This window comes from Bombina bombina, chromosome 1 (assembly GCF_027579735.1).
Source record: "Bombina bombina isolate aBomBom1 chromosome 1, aBomBom1.pri, whole genome shotgun sequence".
NCBI classification, from domain to species: Eukaryota; Metazoa; Chordata; class Amphibia; order Anura; family Bombinatoridae; genus Bombina; species Bombina bombina.
Window position 1 is genome coordinate 1,007,214,907 of NC_069499.1, and position 21,496 is coordinate 1,007,236,402.

At 39.9% G+C, this 21,496-nt stretch overlaps 1 protein-coding gene across 1 annotated transcript in view; it reads right to left on the reverse strand.

Moving 5' to 3' along the window:
• Positions 1–2,713: 2,713 nt before the first annotated feature.
• The window catches only part of AHCY (adenosylhomocysteinase), a 39,171-nt gene continuing 20,388 nt past the window's right edge, over positions 2,714–21,496 (reverse strand). The window contains exons 3-10 of the mRNA XM_053713016.1: positions 19,351–19,426; positions 17,923–18,075; positions 12,166–12,278; positions 5,835–6,042; positions 5,531–5,618; positions 5,106–5,223; positions 4,694–4,888; positions 2,714–3,485 (exon numbers count right to left, since the gene is read on the reverse strand). Coding sequence (XP_053568991.1) covers positions 3,354–3,485; positions 4,694–4,888; positions 5,106–5,223; positions 5,531–5,618; positions 5,835–6,042; positions 12,166–12,278; positions 17,923–18,075; positions 19,351–19,426 — 1,083 coding nt within the window. The 3' untranslated portion in view covers positions 2,714–3,353. The remainder of the gene's footprint in view (positions 3,486–4,693; positions 4,889–5,105; positions 5,224–5,530; positions 5,619–5,834; positions 6,043–12,165; positions 12,279–17,922; positions 18,076–19,350; positions 19,427–21,496) is intronic.

A 21,496-nucleotide genomic window follows, 5' to 3' on the forward strand; every position in this document is an offset into this window, starting at 1 on the left:
GTAGGAGATTAATCTCTACGACCGATAACAGAGAACCCTTGAAAAGATTTCCCGCAAGGAAAACCATAAAATCAATAGGAGATACTCCCTTCACATCCCTCTGACAAACACTGTATTCTGAGAGGAATTGGGCTTCAATATGTTGAGAAGCGCTTATCATAGAAGAAAAATCAAGCGCAAACTTACTTCACCACCTCCATAGGGAGGCAAAGTTTGTAAAACTGAATTGTGGGTGTGGTGAGGGGTGTATTTTTAAGCATTTGAAGTTTGGAAAACTTTGCCCCTCCTGGTATTATTTTATTATTATTATCATCGGTTATTTGTAGAGCGCCAACAGATTCCGCAGCGCTATTAACAAAGACGGAGTACAACAAAATAATTATAGGGATCAAATGGGTAGAGAGCCCTGCCAAGAGTTGCACTGTTGTAGTCAGCTCTTGAGAAGGTGATCAACAAACAGCTAAACTCTTAGGCTTACATGCTAAGGGGGTTCAGGGGATAGCAATGGAGGAGAGGAACTGGTATAAAGAAAGGTTAGCGTAGGTTGTATGCATCCCTGAACAGTAGAGTCTTTAGGGAGCACTTGAAGCTTTTAAAACTAGAAGAGAGTCTTGTGGAGCGAGGCAGAGAGTTCCACAAGATGGGAGCCAGTCTGGAGAAGCCCTGTAAATGGTAGTGTGATGAGGTGACAAGAGAGGAGGAGAGTAGGAGGTCGTGAGCAGAGCGAAGGGGACGGGAGAGAGAGAGTATCTGGAGACAAGGTTTGAGATATAGGGGGGAGCAGTGCAGTTGAGGGCTTTGTATGTCAGAATGAGAATTTTGTGTTTGATCCTAGAGGAAGCCAGTGAAGAGATTGGCAGAGAGGTGCAGCAGATGAAGAGCGATGTGTAAGGAAGATGAGTCTGGCAGAGGTATTCATTATGGATTGTAAAGGAGCTAGGCGGTAGGTGGGGAAACCAGAGAGGACAGAGTTGCAGTAATCGAGGCGGGAGAGAATGAGAGAGTGGATTAAAATCTTAGTTGTGTCTTGTTTAAGGAAGTGTCTAATTTTAGAGATGTTTTTAAGGTGGAAGCGGCAGGCTTTAGCCAATGACTGAATGTGAGGAGTGAAAGACAAATCTGAGTCAAATGTGACCCAGAGACATGGGGCATGCGGGGTAGGGGTAATGATGGAGTTGTCGACAGTTAGAGAGATTGGGGGTGGAGAGTTTAGAAGGGGGGAAAAGTTTTGGAGAGATTTAGCTTGAGGTAGTGAGAGGACATCCAGTTGGAGAGGTTGTGGTTACTCTGTTTTTTCCCTAAAGGGTAGCGATGGAATAATACGTAAAGCAAAGACCACCTTGCCGCCTTAAAACTGCTAAAAGCCACCATTACTCTTACTAAAGAGATTGGCATGGACACAGCTAGACCCCAATCCTTGCTTGCAGGGAGAAGTACCCATTAAAGGATAAATAACTTCATCTTTGCACATCCTCCATTGACAGAGGCAAAGAGAATGACTGGGGATTATGGGTAAGGGAAGTTACACTTAACAGCTTTGCTGAGGTGCTCTTTGCCTCCTCCTGCTGGCCAGGAGTTTAATATCCCACTAGTAATTGGAATGAAGTCGTGGACTCTCCATGCCAGGAAAGAAAAAAAAAACCTTCTCACCTAACCTTTTCCTGGTATATATTTTCTCCACATACAAATTTCAACCGTATAATTAATATAAGTATCAAATAATAGTTTTGATTATCAGTGAAATTTTTTTTAAGTACAGGTAGCCCTCAGTTTACGCCGGGGTTAGGTTCCAGAAGGAATGGTAAATCGAAACCGTTGTAAATTGAAACCCAGTTTATAATGTAAGTTAATGGGAAGTGAGGGAGTTAGGTTCCAAACCCCTCTTCAAAATTGTCATAAGTAACACCTAATACACTATTTTTAAAGCTTTGAAATGAAGACTTTAAATGCTAAGCAACATTATAAACCTAATAAAATAATCACACAACACAGAATATATAATTAAACTAAGTTAAATGAACAATTTTTTATGCTAAACAGCATTATAAACCTAATAAAATAATCATACAACACAGACTTCACATGCATTTTTCTGCAAACAGTTCTTTCTATGCATTCCAATCTGGACTGATTTATAGACAGGAACATCTTGTTCCTTTTGAAATCTGCTCGATAGCTCAGGTCTGGTTAAACTGATTAATTTCAGCTTGCTTGGCTTTGCTGCAACACAAGCGGACAGCTCCACCTACTGGCTATTTTAATAAATGCACTGCTTCTCAATGCTTTTCAATAGCAGTCACATGACTGGAAAAAAAAAGGTTGTTATTCTGAAACGGTGTAAATTGAACCGTTGTAAAACGAGGGCCACCTGTATTGTTTTTGTAGTTTTTTTTTTCTCTTAAAAAAAAAAAAAAAAGCGCTACGTATTTACACCTAGATTAGAATATGGGTTTGCTTGAAGATCCAGCTCATCTCATTACTTCACCCCTGTTACTTGAAGAAACAGGAGTTTACACTAACTTTTTATGGACCCCGACTACCATTTTAAATCTAGGTCACTTACCAATGCTTTCTAATTTCTATTTGGATCCTTCAAACTTTTTGTAAGAATTTTATAAGAATTTATATCTAAAATCAGATTTATTGAAAGCATAGTAATTTGTTTTGTGTTTGCCAATAAAAAAAACAAAAAACCCAGACACCACAAAAGCAGCATGGTAAACCAGTATGGTTTATTAGCTAAACCGTTTTTATTGCACAAAAATGTAGAACCATTGAATTTTTACATCAGTTGCACATCATACCATAGGGAACTTAAATGAGGATATGGCTGCAGAAAATTAAAGCTCTTTTAAATGATGTTCCTAGTAAGAAGAAAGACACCATAAGAGCAGTGAATACAATCCAAGAGCCTTCAGAAACAAATATATTAATTTTATGACCGTTTTCCAAGAATAGAAGTAAACTGGAAGAAAGTTAAACTTTAGAAGGGAAGTTTATTGGCGCTTTCAATAGAAAAGCAAAAGTAATTCAGATGTCAGAATTATACACAATATCCTTTGAAATACACATGGAAACACATTCTATGGTACACAGAAACACCAAACATTACACACAAACAATTTTTGGAACCAGTATAGAGTTTGTGTTCTAGGGTAGTTTTCACAGCTGTCATGTAGGGACAAATAGGCACAGGGTGATATAAGGGCACAGAACAACCCGGAGATTAAAGGAAATGGCTTTTGATCAGCTTAAATGACCTAAAAGCCAGATTGTAATAGAAGAACAATTGTCAACGAAGTAGTCAGGTGTATTCTCCCCGATGAATTTTTCTTTGGGTCAGAATCAAGAGCTCAGTATCTGTAGTGATCAGGTTTGAAGGGTCCTTCTTTTTCCAGTCCAAGGTACTTGGCCTGTTTGTCAGACAGCTTGGTAAGCTTGACGCCCAGTTTGTCCAGGTGGGCAGCTGCCACGGCCTCATCCAGCTGTGGGTATAGTAAAAAAAAAAAAAAAAAAAAAAAGGAGGGCGTTAAAATATGGTAAATATTTTCTTTTACTGTAAAACAGTGACCAGGGTAATACTTAAAGGGATATTAACCCATTTATTTTTTTCGCGATTCAGACAGAGCATGCAATTTTAAGTAACTTTCTAATTTACTTCTATTAAATTCTTTGTTTTTTGTATCTTTATTTGAAAAAGTAAGAATGTAAGCTTAGGAGCCGTGTCCATTTTTGGTTCAGCATCCTGGCTAGTTCTTGCCACCAATAAAGCAAGTGCAACCCAGGCTCTGAACAGAAAATGGGCCGAATCCTACAATTTTATTAATACTTTTTTCAAATAAAGATACTAAAAGAACAAAGACAAATTGATAAAATGATAAATTAGAAAGTTGCATGCTCTGAATCATGAAACTTTAATTTTAACTTTAGTGTCTCTTTAAATATGAATTTACCACAATAAACCAGCATGGATCCAGCTCTGATCAAGTATGTCACCCCAAAAGCAATATTGTTCTGGTCAAAATGTTGCAGTTGACATTGCCATCAGGGGGAGGCAAACTCAAAATAAACCCTTATAGCTCTATGGCATCTAAAGGGGTGAATCCCAAATGCAAGCCCTAACCCCCAAATGTTTACCAAGATAATCAGACTCGCACCGAAAGGTCAAGGGACAGAAAATCAGTCTACAAGCCATCTTCTCAATTTATATTATGGATAACAACCTACTGGCTGTAAAGTAATGTGTTTCAATTAGTCAATTTATCAATTAGGATCTCAGATTTATCCAATCTCTTCACAGAAATATTTTAGAATATAAACAAATGTCTTGCATATCTTAAAATCTTTGATTGGTTGCTGCTGTCCAATAGTTGTTTTATGGAGACACTATTACAGTGTCTAAGTCACAGAGCTAATATGCTCTTGTGCCACTCATGTGGATGTGACTGGAGCATGCCTATTTCCAATCTGCTCAGCCAAATTAATTATCCGAAGCAGCAAATGACTCATTTCCTTACTATGCATTTTACCACTGTAAAAGGCATTGGTTTAATATAAAAATGCTTTATTGGAACTACCCTATATAGCACACCAACAAATGCAGAATATGTTACAACATTTTAAAAATCTCCAAACAGTGCTCAAAATGTTTACTTTTTTACAGATTAAACTTGCATACAAAAAGCACTCATACCTTCTTAGGCAGGAAGTAAACACCCGTAGGATACTTTTCTGTATTGGTCCACAATTCAATCTGAGCAAGCACCTGATTAGTAAAGGAGTTGCTCATGACAAAGCTTGGGTGCCCCATTGCACACCCTAAATTCACCAAACGGCCCTCTGCCAGTAGGATAATGTGCCTGCCATTCTTCAGTAAGTACCGATCCACCTGTAGTAGAAGCAAACACAAAATTTACAAAAATGAAGTGGCATCTTTAACTCCTCAGATTGTCTAAAATGGATTTAACCCGACCCCCCCAGCCATTGGCGAGGCCTGAGGACAGGTTTGAAAACCAGTGATCTAAACTAATGGGCTTACCAACAGCACTAAAATTACTTGCAGAACTCTGTTTTAGGTGGTCTAAAGGCTTCCTTTAAAATGTTACCTGTGGTTTGATGTTAATTTTTTTAACAGCGTTTTCGTTTAACCATTTCACATCAAGTTCAACATCAAAATGGCCGATATTGCAGACAATTGAATCATCTTTCATCTGTTCGAAGTGTCTAATAAAAAAATAAAAAAAATTACACATATACAAACACACTTATTGCTTAGCACAAATTCCACTGTTGTATGCTTGTGTAATGCAGTACAATTCATTGGTTATAAAGGCTTCCAATCAAATAATCTACAGTACATCGTTTAGAGAGCAACAAAAAATAATTATATTATAAATATTTTGATGGATTTAGATGACTTTTCACTAGATTGTTCAACGTTAGAACAAATGGTGTCTAGCGCTAACAGTGCTATTGTTACAATGTTGTAAAGTCTAAGATTCACGTTTATAGGAGGGAAAATTTTTTTTACCTCCCCTCTACAATATCCATACAGCCCGTGGTAGTAACAAAGATATTCCCTTCTTTACTGGCTTCATCCATGGTGGTGACCTCATAACCTAAGAGAAAATATAAATCATTAGGTCTAGCTAAAATACATTAATAGGCTTATGCCAACCCAAACAAACAAGAAATAAGTTTCCTTAAAACATTAATCAACTTTAAAATGTATGATAAAGCTGGGGAAACCCCCCCAAAAAAAACCCCACCACATGTATATTGCCATAGCAACAAAGTATTCCTTTCCATTAAAATAGATCTGATCAATAACTTACCTTCCATAGCAGCTTGAAGTGCATTAATTGGATCAATCTCTGTGATAATAACACGTGCCCCAAAGGCTCTGAGTGCTTGAGCACAACCCTTCCCAACATCACCATATCCTGCAACAACTGCTACCTTTCCTGCAATCATAACATCTGTAGCTCGTTTGATACCATCAATCAGAGACTCCCGACAACCATATAGGTTGTCAAACTTACTCTAGTAGATTGAGGAAAAGAAACAAAAACACAAAGTTAACAGCATACCAAAGACAATGGCCTGGATTAAGTATTTATCTTTTTTTTTTTTTTTTTCTTTTTAAAAAACAAACACATTATGCTTACCTAATTTCCTTTTCTTCAGATGGAAAGAGTCCACAGCTGCATTCATTACTTTTGGGAATTCAGAACCTGGCAACCAGGAGGAGGCAAAGACACCGCTCCCACTTCCCTCATCCCCCAGTCATTCTGCAGAGGAACAGTAGAATAAATATCAGGGTGAAAATGTGCCAGAAGAACAAAAAACAGACGCCCCACAGAAAATACGGGTGGGGAGCTGTGGACTCTTTCCATCTGAAGAAATATGACCAGGTAAGCATAATTTATGTTTTTCTTAATAAATGGAGAGAGTCCACAGCTGCAATCATTACTTTTGGGAAAATACCCAAGCGATATAGAGGACACAATGCAAAAACGGGAGGGTACAAGAGGCGGCCCAACCTGAGGGCACCAGGCCTGAAAATGCCTACCCAACAAAATCCTGCTTCGTCTGAAGCGGAGAACAATTTTTAAAAAAAGGAAAAGGCCCAAGGACACAGACCGCAGATAGTCCACAAGCCTTGCTAGAGACCGCAGGAACTAGACACAACTGAGTCAACAGCCTCCAGGAGACACCGTCGCCCAGCAGTCGGTCTCCAAACACACCCCTTACTAAAGAAAGGGAACAAGCTACCGTATTCTTCCACAAAAAAAATAAGACCTGGAGAAAACATGAATGTACTTTTAAAAAAAACGCAGCTAATCCCCCCTTAAAGGGACACTGAACCCAAATTTTCTCTTTTGTAATTCAGAAAGAGCATGCAATTTTAAGCAACTTTCTAATTTACTCCTATTATCAATTTTTCTTCGTTCTCTTGCTATCATTATTTGAAAAAGGCATCTAAGCTTTTTTTTGGTTTCAGTACTCTGGACAGCACTTTATTGGTGGATGAATTTATCCACCAATCAGCAAGGACAACCCAGGTTGTTCACAAAAATGGGCCGGCATCTAAACTTAAATTCTTGCATTTCAAATAAAGATACCAAGAGAATGAAGAAAAATTTGATAATAGGAGTAAATTAGAAAGTTGCTTAAAATTTCATGCTCAATCTGAATCACGAAAGAATTTTTGGGTACAGTGTCCCTTTAAGGGTCTCAAGGCGCTGCTTGTCTTATCAACCACGAAAGGAGGAAGGCTGAGTAGACCTCGCCGGGGATCCAACTTGCAACCCTTGGTTTGCTACAGCGCATTAGTATGCCGAGCTAGCTGTCCAGCTAGCATAAGGAACTCTAGACCAACAGAGACCCACCAGTCTCATAGAAACAAGGGGAGGCAACGCCCTGACTCCAGAAATACAGAAACCACAGAATAAGGCCAGGAATCTGAAACCAAGGATCTTTCCCTAACACGGTGCAACCATACTCTATGCAATTGGGGACCTTCGTCTTCAGTTGCTTTTTAAAGGTAGCTCAGAACACTGAAATATTCAGAAACAGTGTCTGCAGCAAGCTCAGATAGGTCTGACAAACACACCTGAAGCAAACACACTGCTGTCATCTAAAAATGACTGAAACTTAAATACTTGCAGCGCAAGCAGCTGAAGATAGGATCCATCAGATTGCCAAGTATGCACTAACCAGTGGAAAACATTGCAGGCTAAGAGCCGCCAGTCCTTCCCACAAATCTTGAACATGGAGAAAGGAGAAACCTCAAATTTAGCAGAGCAACAGATCCTGCTCCAAAACCAGACTAGCCCAAGCGACAGAAAAACCCCAACCACAAGCCCCCAGGGAATTCAAAGGGATTCATCCACCCTAAAAGAGCTCAGTTGCCAACCCAATCCGCTCCTCCAAAATAAGGCACTCCCAAGGAAAACCCCCTAGGACCTGGAACAGAGAAAAGTGTAATAGAAACGTAGAAAGACCTGTCACAGCTCTTAGACAGTCTACATAGAGATCAAATTCCACAGGTGGAACAGAGCCCACAGAGCAGCAGATGCTGCCCCCTTACAGAAATAAGCCACCTGATCCACCCTCCTACACACAGGGTAGGACAAAGACCCTCCAGGGAGATGAAACCTCAGCACATAAGGAAGACAAACTATCCCCTCAAAAGGGAAGGGCACAGATAACAGCGTACATGTCCACAAAATATTAAGCCATAGTATGACCAAAACACCGACTGAATGAAAAATTATCCAGACACCATTGTTGACCCAACAGAGAAAAAAAAAAAAAAAAATATCCATGAAAAAAAAAAAAATGAGCACATGCCGTCTGAAGGACAAGTCAGGGCTTAAAGTTTATAACCCGAAGGTGGATGTGAACTCTGGCCTTCCTGCTTGCAAACCCAATGAGCTAGCCCCTATGTCGCAATATAGGGTCCCTGAAAAAACTGGGTCGTCCAAAGGATCATAAGTCTCCAGACATCCAATAAGGATCCAAGACAAGTACCCTGGAGCCAAAATCATCCTAGAACAAACACCCCCAGGGAACGAGAACCTCGAAACTCTGAGAACGGGTACAGGACTCACTCGTAATTACCAGCCCAAAGGGAATAGAGAATACCCATAGCCGGGTGTCAACACTCAGGAAAATGAGAAAGAACAGTGTCACCCAAAAGAGGAGAAAGTAATCTAGTCTCCATAATCCTTTCATATTAATGTTCCAGAGGACCATACCCAAAGGGAGAAGAATGCAAAGCATCCTGAACTAAGGCAGAAAAACATCCCCTAAGCAAAAAGCTTGGAAAAAGACACCTCCCATCGCCCCTGATATGGAGACTACCAATTCCCAAAGGAAGACAGAGCCTCACGGACGAAGTCCAGAAAGTCTCAACCCAAAGGAAGAGAACCTCTAAAGGAACAAGTCCTAAAAAGGACACACTTCCAAAGAGACCATGAAAGGCAAAACCATAAGAACGGTGGTATGAAGGACCTCAAGCCTCCACCAAACGGGAAGGAACACTCTAGTTCCAGGAAAAATTAGAAACGACTGAGCATGTCGCTGTGGATGTCAATGGAGTACTGGCCCACCAGATTGAAAGGCAAATTAAGATTGATCCAATACCCCATGCCTCTAAGCAAGTATCAATTCCAGATAAGAAAGTTCCTGAAGGAAACTTCAGCACAACATGAGATTTAGACCAAATAAAAATAATCCTCACCAGAAGAAAATAAAAGATAAAGCAACCCGTAGGTTATTGCCCAGGAAGAAGAGACAGACCCGCAGGACCAGCCCAACAGGGTTCCGAGACTTCCAAGCTCAGAACTGGAAAAGGATACCCAAATAAAGACTATAAGATTACTTCATCCCCTTATGTCTATGCAAGCCAGTCGAAGATTAAGACTGAGAATCCCCAGACCCATTAGCAGTGGGATCCTCCAGCAACGACAAAAACGTGCCTTAGTATAATACGAAAGCCCGCCATCCTATAACGAAAGGCGCAACATACCTCCGTGAACAAAATAAATCATCCCCGAAGGTTGACCCCCTGAGGCCGCTCGTAGGAAATAGAATCCCCAGAGGTGAATGGCTCAGTGGGCACCCATTTCCCCGATCCTGAGGAACAGAGCACTCTAAAAGCAGCATTCAGAACATAACTGATGAGCATGTATCATCCAGGCCAATTCATATTATTCGCAAGAAGTAGAGCCTGAATCAAAAGACAAAGTCTCTAAAATCAGAATCCTCCATAACTGGGACACCGAGTAAAAAAAAATGGACCAATAAGAAAAATCTAAACGGCACCTTACACCCCCCAATGGCTGGGGCACTCACCACCTACAGAGAACCAGACCAGAATTTCGCCATCGCCACAGTCAGGAACATGAAAATGGAGTCACAAGGTAAACCGTGCAGTCCATGCAAAAAAAAAAAAAAAAAAAAAAAAAAAAAAAAAAAACACGTGCCCAACCTTAAAGGCCATGTCACTAGACATAGCCCGTTATGTTGCAAAATAGCAATGAGTCGAATCAACACTACACAGCAGCAGACAGAATCACAAACATGATTATAAACCCCCCCCCCTCAGGAGATATTAACCCTTTATTCCTAGATCCAAAAAGGAGTCTCACTGAGATCCTATGTTAAAGTTAACCCTGAAAGGTTGTAGCCCATCTCTGATAAACAGTTGAAATTACAATACATCCATGATGAAAGTAAAATTTAACGATTTTACCGGAATCTACGCCGTGGAAGAGGAACACGGCCCTTCAAGTGTGACAGATAGTGTCGCTCCTGCCATGGGCTTTAGAGGAAGAAAAAAAAAAAAAAAAAGGCAGCGAAACTAGTCAATGCCGATTATTTCTTGTGGAGCTGTTGAGTTGGGATGGTTTCGCAGAAAGACTCTCCCTGCATCTCCGGATTTTAAGACACTGAACCCAATTTTTTTCTTTTGTGATTCAGATAGAACAGGCAATTTTAAGCATCTTTCTAAATTACCCCTATTATCAATTTCTTTGTTCTCTTGCTATCTTTATTTGAAAAAGGTATCAAAGCTATTTGTTTTGGTTCAGGACCCTGGACAGTACTTGTTCATTGGTGGATTAATTTATCCACCAATCAGCAAGAACCACACAGGTTGTTCACCAAAAATGGGACAGCATCTAAACTTACATTCCAAATAAAGATACCAAGGGAATGAAGAAAATTTGATAAGAATAAATTAGAAAGTTGCTTAAAATTGCATGCTCTGAATCACAAAAGAAAAAAATTTGGGTTCAGTGTCCCTTTAACTTTCACCCATGCTCTCACTGAGACTGATAGAACTACTTAAACTACAGTCCCATGCCGAAGAGTACTACCCTCCATAAAAGACTATCGAAAACTTCTGACACTTCTCTGCCAACCTCCTGGGACGAAAGGCAAAAAAAAATGACTGGGGTGGTTGAGGAAAGTGTGTGGGGGGTATTTAAGCCTCTGGCTGGGGTATCTTTGCCTCCTCCTGGTGGCCAGGTTCTGAATTCCCAAAAGTAATGAATGCAGCTGTGGACTCCATTATGAAGAAAATAAAGCTCAACAGCTGCCTACAGTGATACATAAAAATGATGAAACTACAGTACGAGTTATTTACAAACCATTTTGCACCTATATATTCTATATCAATAAATTATTCATCAAAATGGAATCAAGCGGTCTTCTAATTCTTAACTAAATACAGTCTGACAATTCATTATACACTTGTACTGTTTGGTTCTTTTTGTAGGTGGATTCTAGTGAAAGATCGTCACACTAAGATCTTAGTGTGGTGATCTTTGGATCTTTTCGTAACCAAATTGATTCTAGTCAAACGGCACAAATTGCCACCTCTACTTCATTTGGATCCTCTAGCTTCACTACATTTAATGTAAGCAGAATAAAAAATAAAAAAAACCTAAGTCAAATAAGATCACATTTAAAACTTGATTTTGCATTACTTTTTTCTAGTCTATAGAAGTTAAAGAAAATGACAATTTGCTACACAATACTAGAATTCAATACATATCAGTAAAAACAGGTTTTCCTGTGGCAACAATCCAAAGGCATATCAGATATATTGAAATGTCATTAGCGAAAACCAGGAAAAAGTAAAAAAATAAAAATTTAAAGCTAAGAAATTAAGAATGGACAAATTAAGCTTTATTTTTTGGAGCCTAAGTGTACAACCTCTGGAATCATAAAGATACAACTATTTGACGTCCATAGAGTCCTGTGAAAGCTGTAAGGAAGGTTAAATCCAGATGCCAATAAATAAACTTCGGTTTCTTGCTGAACACAATCTATTAACAGAAGGTGCAATGCATAACAGTGTGTAACAGTCTACACCATTGTTGAATAATCCCTTTTTGAGAAAAAAAAAATGCTACTAATATCAATGGAATAAACCTTTTGCTTGTTTGCAATCCCATAAATACATTATTGCTGCAATCATGCATTTGGATTTGCTCCTTAACAATTTTAGGGATTTCTCTATGTTAGGCAGGATTAAATCTGTCAAACATAATGCCTGGATATTTCACCTTTTTTCATATTTATATTTTTTTTTATTAAAATATGGTTTTATTCTCCAGTCACATCACAAAAATAAAAACAAAAATTACACACCTTTGTAACAGAATCGTTGACATTGATAGCTGGCACTTTGAGGGTGCCATTGGCCTTCATTTTGTATAAGTTGTGCACACCAGTGGTTGTCTCTTCGGATATCCCTTTAATTCCTTAAAAAAAAAAAAAAAAAAAAAAAAAAAAAAAAAAAAAAAAAAAGATTTACATTTGATATGCTTACCTGATAATTCATTCATTACTTTTGGGAAATTTATTTAGGATATTTTTATGCAATGAGGGGTATGGGTATAAAGAAAATTATAAGTTAAAGATTCTCATTGTTTATTATTTTATTCCTTGGGGTGGTAATATTGTCGTTAGAGAAAGCATACTTAAAGTAAGAATTAAATATAATTATGAAATGATGTATGTGTCAGAATGCACAGAAGTTAGATTTGTTCTCTACACAAATATTGGAACTTGGGTCTTGTATGGCCATATCGATGCATGGAATTTTGTTCTCTAAAAATCAAATTACATAACACGATTAGTGATATGGTTTCTAAACGGTGAAAGAAAACACCAAAAAAAAACTAAATTTATGCTTACCTGATAAATGTCTCTTGTGGTGTATCCAGTCCACGGGGTTCATCCATTACTTGTGGGATATTCTCCTTCCCAACAGGAAGTTGCAAGAGGACACCCACAGCAGAGCTGTCTATATAGCTCCTCCCCTAACTGCCACCCCCAGTCATTCGACTGAAGAAAAGCAAGAAAAAGGAGAAACTATAGGGTGCAGTGGTGACTGTAGTTTAAAAATAAAAAAACACCTGGCTTAAAGTGACAGGGCGGGCCGTGGACTGGATACACCACAAGAGAAAGAAATTTATCAGGTAAGCATAAATTTTGTTTTCTCTTGTAAGGTGTATCCAGTCCATGGGTTCATCCATTACTTGTGGGATACCAATACCAAAGCTTTAGGACACTGATGAAGGGAGGGACAAGGCAGGAACTTAAACGGAAGGCACCACTGCCTGCAAGACCTTTCTACCAAAAATAGCCTCAGAGGAAGAAAAAGTATCAAATTTGTAGAATTTAGAAAAAGTATTAAGCGAAGACCAAGTCGCCGCCTTCCAAATCTGTTCAACAGAGGCCTCATTTTTAAAAGCCCATGTGGAAGCTAGCGCTCTAGTGGAATGAGCTGTAATTTTTTCAGGAGGCTGCTGGCCAGCAGTCTCATAAGCTAAACGGATTATACTTCTCAGCCAAAAAGAAAGATGCCGAAGCCTTTTGGCCTCTCCTCTGTCCAGAGTAGACAAACAATGCAGATGTTTGACGAAAATCCTTAGTAGCTTGTAAATAAAACTTTAAAGCACGAACCACATCAAGATTGTGTAATAAACTGGCATCTGTAGGCTGGCATCGGTCGTGACTATAGTCCACTCTGGCCTGCGGAAACTCATTCCCCTGGACAGATGGACCCGAGAGAACCACCAGAGAAGAGAATCCCTGGTCTCTTGATCAAGATTTAGCAGAGGGGACAAATCTGTGCAATCCCCATTCCACTGATTGAGCATGCAAAGTTGCAGTGGTCTGAGATGTAGGCGGGCAAACGGAACTATGTCCATTGCCGCTACCATTAGGCCGATTACTTCCATACACTGAGCCACTGACGGCCGAGAAGTGGAATGAAGAGCACGGCAGGAAGTTAGAAGCTTTGATAACCTGACCTCTGTCAGAAAAATTTTGATTTCTACTGAATCTATCAGTGTTTCTAGGAAGGAAACTCTTGTGAGAGGGGAGAGAGAGAACTCTTTTCTTCATTCACATTCCACCTGTGAGACCTCAGAAAAGCCAGAACAATGTCCGTATGGGACTTGGCGATTTGAAAAGTCGACGCCTGTATCAGAATGTCATCTAGGTAAGGAGCCACCACTATGCCCCGTGGCCTTAGAACTGCCAGTAGGGACCCTAGAACCTTCGTAAAGATTCTTGGTGCCATGGCTAACCCCAAGGGAAAAACCACAAACTGGTAATGCCTGTCTAAGAAGGCGAACCTGAGGAACTGATGATGATCTCTGTGAATCGGAATGTGGAGATAAGCATCCTTTAAGTCCACGGTAGTCATATATTGACCCTCCTGGATCATAGGGAGGATGGTTCGGATAGTCTCCATCTTGAAGGATGGGACCCTGAGAAATTTGTTTAGGATATTGAGATCCAAGATTGGTCTGAAATTTCCCTCTTTTTTGGGAACTATAAACAGATTTGAATAGAAGCCCTGCCCCTGCTCCTCCCTTGGAACTGGGTGGATCACTCCCATAACCAGCAGGTCTTGAACACAACGTAAGAATGCCTCTCTTTATCTGGTTTACAGATAATTGTGAGAGATGAAATCTCCCCTTTGGAGATGAAGCTTTGAAGTCCAGAAGATATCCCTGGGAAACAATCTCTAATGCCCAGGGATCCTGGATGTCTCTTGCCCAAGCTTGTGCGAAGAGATTGAGATTGAGAGAGAGTCTGCCCCCCACTAGATCCGGTCCCGGATCGGGGGCTACTCCTTCATGCTGTCTTAGAGGCAGCCGCAGGTTTCTTGGCCTGCTTCCCCTTGTTCCAAGCCTGCTTAGGTCTCCAGACTGGTTTGGACTGGGCGAAATTTCCCTCTCGTTTTACATAAGAGGAAACTGAAGCTGCGCCACTCTTGAAGTTCGAAAGGAACAAAAATTATTCTGTTTGGTCCTTAACTTATTGGACCTATCCTGAGGAAGGGCGTGACCTTCTCCTCCAGTAATATCAGAAATGATCTCCTTCAGACCGGGCCCGAATAGGGTCTGTCCCTTGAAGGGGATGTTAAGAAGCTTAGACTTTGAAGTAACGTCAGCTGACCAGGACTTATGCCACAGCGCCCTACGCGCCAAAACCTGAATTCTTAGCAGCTAGCTTGGCTAAATGAAAAATGGCGTCAGAAATAAAGGAGTTGGCTAACTTATGAGCTTTAATCCTGTCTAGAATATCGTCTAACGGGGTCTCCACCTGCAGAGCTTCCTCAAGAGACTCAAACCAAAAAGCCGCTGCAGCAGTAACTGGGGCAATGCATGCAAGAGGCTGGAGAATAAAACCTTGATTTATAAAAAATTTCTTAAGGAGACCCTCCAATTTTTTTATCCATAGGATCTAGGAAAGCACAACTGTCCTCGACTGGAATAGTTGTACGCTTAGCTAGGGTGGAGACTGCTCCCTCCACCTTAGGAACCGTCTGCCACGAGTCCCGTATGGTGGCATCTGTGGGAAACATCTTTTTAAAAGCAGGAGGGGGAAGAGAACGGCACACCTGGTCTATCCCATTCCTTAGTAATAATTTCCAAAAACCTCTTAGGGACTGGAAAAACATCGGTGTAAACAGGTACTGCAGAGTATTTGTCCATTTTACACAATTTCTCTAGAACCACAATGGGGTCACAGTCATCCAGAGTCGCTAAAACCTCCCTAAGCAATAAGCGGAGGTGTTCAAGCTTAAATTTAAACGCTGTCATCTCAGAATCAGACTGAAGTAACGCCTTCCCTGAGTCTGAAATGTCACCCACAGATAGATCACCTGCCTCGGCTTCTGAGCATTGTGAGGGTATATCGGACACAGGCAATAAAGCGTCAGAAAGCTCTGTATTAATTCTAGCCCCAGAGCTGTCTCACTTTCCTTGTAGCCCTGGCAGTTTGGAGAATACCTCTGAGAGTAGCATTCATAACTGCCGCCATGTCCTGTAAGGTAAAAGAATTAGAAGTGCTAGATGTACTTGGAGTCACTTGAGCGGGAGTTATAGGTTCTGACACATGGGGAGAGTTAGATGGCATAATCTCCCTCTTTTTAGTCAGAGAATCCCCTGGAGATAAATCTTTAAGCGCCATAATATGGTCTTTATAGAAATTTCAGTACATTTGGTACACATTCTAAGAGGAGGTTCCACAATGGCTTCCAAACATATTGAACAAGGAGTTTCCTCTATGTCAGACATGTTTAAAAGACTAGTAATGAGACAAGCAAGCTTGGAAAAAACTTTAAGGGGAAACAGCAATTAAACAAAAACGTTACTGTGCCTTTAAGAGAAAAAAAAACTAGCACTTAAACTGCAAAACAGTGAAAAAATACAGTAAAATCTTTGAAATTTTTACAGTATGTGTAAGGGACTAAAGCAACATTGCACCCACTTGCAAATGGATGATTAACCCCTTAGGCCCCAAACCAGATTGAAAAAAGTTAAAAAAAAAAAAAAAATCAATTGAGCACCATGCCACAGCTCTGCTGAGGCTCCTACCTGCCCTTAAATACGATTTTGTGCAGAAATAACCCCTTTGAAATGGTTCTCAGATGCCAGAGGACTCTTCTAGGGAAGCTGGATGTCTCAGTCTGTATTAAAACTGCACAGTTAGAGTGCTAAAATAGGCCCCTCCCACCATGTACTGGATGTCAGAGGGGCCTTAAGAAAATACTCCTGGGAGTATCTGACTAGCCATGTGGAAACTAGGCCTCAAATAAAGACTTCTCCCTCAGAGAAAAAAACGTCCTATTTATGAAATCATGTAAACGTTTTGTCACTAAGCAATATGAATATTAACAGGAGTATTACCCTGTTATGTAAGCATGATCCCAGTCGCTGTTAAATCACTGCATCAGGCTTACCTCAAATACACAAGGCTCTGTCAGCATTTTCTAGAACTTATTCCTCTCTCTAGAAATAAAAATACTGAACATACCTCAAAGCAGGTAATCTGCAGGCCGTTCCCCCAACTGAAGTTTTCCCATATTCATCAGTTATGTGTGAGAACAGCAATGGACCTTAGTTACAAACCACTAAGATCATCAAATCTCCAGGCAGAATTCTTCTAATTTCTGCCTGAGAGAAAAAAAGTACAATGCCGGTACCGTTTAAAAATAACTCTTGATTGAAGGTAAAACTACACTAAGTCACCATATATCTCTTTATACTTCCTTTCTTGCCGAGAGTTGCAAGAGAATGACTGGGGGTGGCAGTTAGGGGAGGAACTATATAGACAGCTCTGCTGTGGGTGTCCTCTTGCAACTTCCTGTTGGGAAGGAGAATATCCCACAAGTAATGGATGAACCCGTGGACTGGATACACCTTACAAGAGAAAAGTGTTACAAAATTGAGATACTTTAATTTGTATTTCTAGAAGTGAAGATGTGAATAGCACAAAGAGGTTTCCTTATGGAAAAGAGAAGACAAGGGAAGCAATGTAATATGCACATCTTCCAGAGCTATTATCCAGCTCTGAGATATAGGAGCGATATAACCAACCCACTGCACGTAGCAGAATCAGGTGCTTCAAATAATGTATTAAAATATTTAAATTACAATAAAGACAATACAGTCACTCAGGGTATAGCACACAATTTTGAGGAAGCAATTAGTCTACATGAACATACTGACAAACCCCCTTGATGTCCATAGGCTACCTGCTTCACTTTTAAAGACACCTGATAGATATTTTATGTGGACATGTGCTATTCATCTTTACTTCTAGAAATACAAATATAAGTATGTCAATTTGTAACAGTGGTTGTTATATAGTGAATCATTTTTATACCAGTGAAGTGAGAGCAATTAGGTGCTATTAGAAGTGTCAGGAATCTTTATCTTCTCCTAGTGGCCAGGAGTTAAATCCCAGGTGTAATGGATCGTAGACTCTCGTCACCTTATGAAAGAAAACAGACAGTGCCCACTAATGTATGTATTTAGGTTTATATAAATGCATTGTAACCTATGAGTTAATTATTGCTACCCTACCACTGACTGTCCTTACCCTTCAGCAGGTCGGGGTGCTTTGTGTGAACAAGGTTGGTGAGGTCCCCTCCATCATCCAGGATTAAATTTAATGGTTTCCCATCTGGAAAGTACAGTGTCTGCTCGATACACCAGATATACTCCTCATCTGTTTCTCCCTTCCAGGCATACACTGCAGGCAGAATCAGGTTATTAGTGGCCACCAACACAGTAAGAGTAGTATCATTCTTACACATTTACATATTTATTTATAAAGCGCCACCAGATTCTGCAGCGCTGTCCATGGGTACAAAGATAAAAGTACAATAGAATAAAAAAAAAAAAAAAAAAAAAAAAAAAAAAAAAAGAATAGACAAAGTTTAACAAACATATACAGGAGGAATTGGGAGCCCTGTTCCCATGGGAACTTACAATCTAGATGGGTAGGAGGGTGAGAAACAGGAGGTGGGGACTGCAAAAGTGAGAATGATGTTAGTGTGGTGTTAGATGAGGGCAGTTATTAGGCAAGTGGAATTGATTTGTTACTGATTTGGTTATAGGCTTCCATGAACAGAAAGGTCTTTAGGGAGCGTTTAGAGGAAAGGTTAGGGGAGAGTCTGACAGCTCTAGGAAGTGCGTTCCAGATGGTTGATGCCGAACAAGAGAAGTACTGTAGCCTAGCATGAGAGGTGGTGATGGTAGAAGATGCAAGGAGGTCATTATTGGATCTTAGGGGGCGGGCTGGAGTATATTTGTTGATGAGTGAGGACAGGTGGGGGGGGGGGGGGGGGGGGGCTGCATTGGTAAGGGCTTTGTAGGTCAGGATGAGAATTTTGAATTTAATACTGCTGTGGATGGGTAGCTGAAGGGACTCGCAGAGAGGTGCAGCAGATAGAGTGTCGGGAGAGGTGGATTAGTCTAGCAGAGGCATTTAGGATGGATTGAAGAGGGGAGAGAGGGAGGCAAGGTAGTAGGTATACATTTTGCATTAAAAAAAAAAAAAAAAAAAAAAAAAAAAAAAAAAAAAAACATTTAACTGTTAAACAGCTGCTTGTTTCATTTGCAATTTGTACTACAGACTGAATAAGTCAGGAAAAGAGCTCTGCCAGTCTGCCATCTACCATGACACACACAATCCACTTCAAAACATTGATATAGGGCATATCCTATGAATGTATTCTCAGCTCTTATATTTAAATATTCACACATCCCATATGGATAGTCACTGACAATGCATCCTAGAGAAACCAAGTATGCACTGTGCAAGTGCCATCTAACCAACTCATATAGAGGTCAGACAGACAAAGCGTCTGTAGTGGCACAATTATGCACCCTATGGGCATTAGCATCTCTAAGAAGAAACGATCAGTGCAACTTTTACCTTCTGTCTCTGCATAATGCACAGAAAGCTGCAGATTAAAGAAGGAATACAGAGTGAGTGGGAGGATAACACCCAAAACCAACTTACCAGGGACCCCTGTTTTAGCGATAGCTGCTGCTGCATGGTCTTGTGTGGAGAAGATATTGCAGCTGGACCACTGCACCTGGAGAAAAAAAAAAAATACAATACACAACTGTTTATAATACATAATTGTTATAAACCAGCAACTACTGCTGCTTAAAATGAGTAGCATTAGCTAAATCATTGTTCTATTCATCTCACACAGTCAATGGCTCACCCATGTGTTCAGTCAACCAGTAGAATATTGCTGCTCATTCAACAAAGCATACCAAGAGAACAAAGAAAAATAGGAGTAAATTAGAAAGTTGCATGCTATATCTGAAAAATGGAAAAAAAAAAGGAAAAAACATAATTTATGTAAGAACTTACCTGATAAATTCATTTCTTTCATATTAACAAGAGTCCATGAGCTAGTGACGTATGGGATATACATTCCTACCAGGAGGGGCAAAGTTTCCCAAACCTTAAAATGCCTATAAATACACCCCTCACCACACCCACAAATCAGTTTAACGAATAGCCAAGAAGTGGGGTGATAAGAAAAAAAGTGCAAAGCATATAAAATAAGGAATTGGAATAATTGTGCTTTATACAAAAAAATCATAACCACCACAAAAAAGGGTGGGCCTCATGGACTCTTGTTAATATGAAAGAAATGAATTTATCAGGTAAGTTCTTACATAAATTATGTTTTCTTTCATGTAATTAACAAGAGTCCATGAGCTAGTGACGTATGGGATAATGACTACCCAAGATGTGGATCTTTCCACACAAGAGTCACTAGAGAGGGAGGGATAAAATAAAGACAGCCAATTCCTGCTGAAAATAATCCACACCCAAAATAAAGTTTAACAAAAAACATAAGCAGAAGATTCAAACTGAAACCGCTGCCTGAAGAACTTTTCTACCAAAAACTGCTTCAGAAGAAGAAAATACATCAAAATGGTAGAATTTAGTAAAAGTATGCAAAGAGGACCAAGTTGCTGCTTTGCAGATCTGGTCAACCGAAGCTTCATTCCTAAACGCCCAGGAAGTAGATACTGACCTAGTAGAATGAGCTGTAATTCTCTGAGGCGGAATTTTACCCGACTCAACATAGGCAAGATGAATTAAAGATTTCAACCAAGATGCCAAAGAAATGGCAGAAGCTTTCTGGCCTTTCCTAGAACCGGAAAAGATAACAAATAGACTAGAAGTCTTACGGAAAGATTTCGTAGCTTCAACATAATATTTCAAAGCTCTAACAACATCCAAAGAATGCAACGATTTCTCCTTAGAATTCTTAGGATTAGGACATAATGAAGGAACCACAATTTCTCTACTAATGTTGTTGGAATTCACAACTTTAGGTAAAAATTCAAAAGAAGTTCGCAACACCGCCTTATCCTGATGAAAAATCAGAAAAGGAGACTCACAAGAAAGAGCAGATAATTCAGAAACTCTTCTAGCAGAAGAGATGGCCAAAAGGAACAAAACTTTCCAAGAAAGTAATTTAATGTCCAATGAATGCATAGGTTCAAACGGAGGAGCTTGAAGAGCTCCCAGAACCAAATTCAAACTCCAAGGAGGAGAAATTGACTTAATGACAGGTTTTATACGAACCAAAGCTTGTACAAAACAATGAATATCAGGAAGAATAGCAATCTTTCTGTGAAAAAGAACAGAAAGAGCGGAGATTTGTCCTTTCAAAGAACTTGCGGACAAACCCTTATCTAAACCATCCTGAAGAAACTGTAAAATTCTCGGTATTCTAAAAGAATGCCAAGAAAAATGATGAGAAAGACACCAAGAAATATAAGTCTTCCAGACTCAAATATATCTCTCGAGATACAGATTTACGAGCCTGTAACATAGTATTAATCACGGAGTCAGAGAAACCTCTTTGACCAAGAATCAAGCGTTCAATCTCCATACCTTTAAATTTAAGGATTTCAGATCTGGATGGAAAAAAGGACCTTGTGACAGAAGGTCTGGTCTTAATGGAAGAGTCCATGGTTGGCAAGATGCCATCCGGACAAGATCCGCATACCAAAACCTGTGAGGCCATGCCGGAGCTATTAGCAGAACAAACGAGCATTCCCTCAGAATCTTGGAGATTACTCTTGGAAGAAGAACTAGAGGCGGAAAGATATAGGCAGGATGATACTTCCAA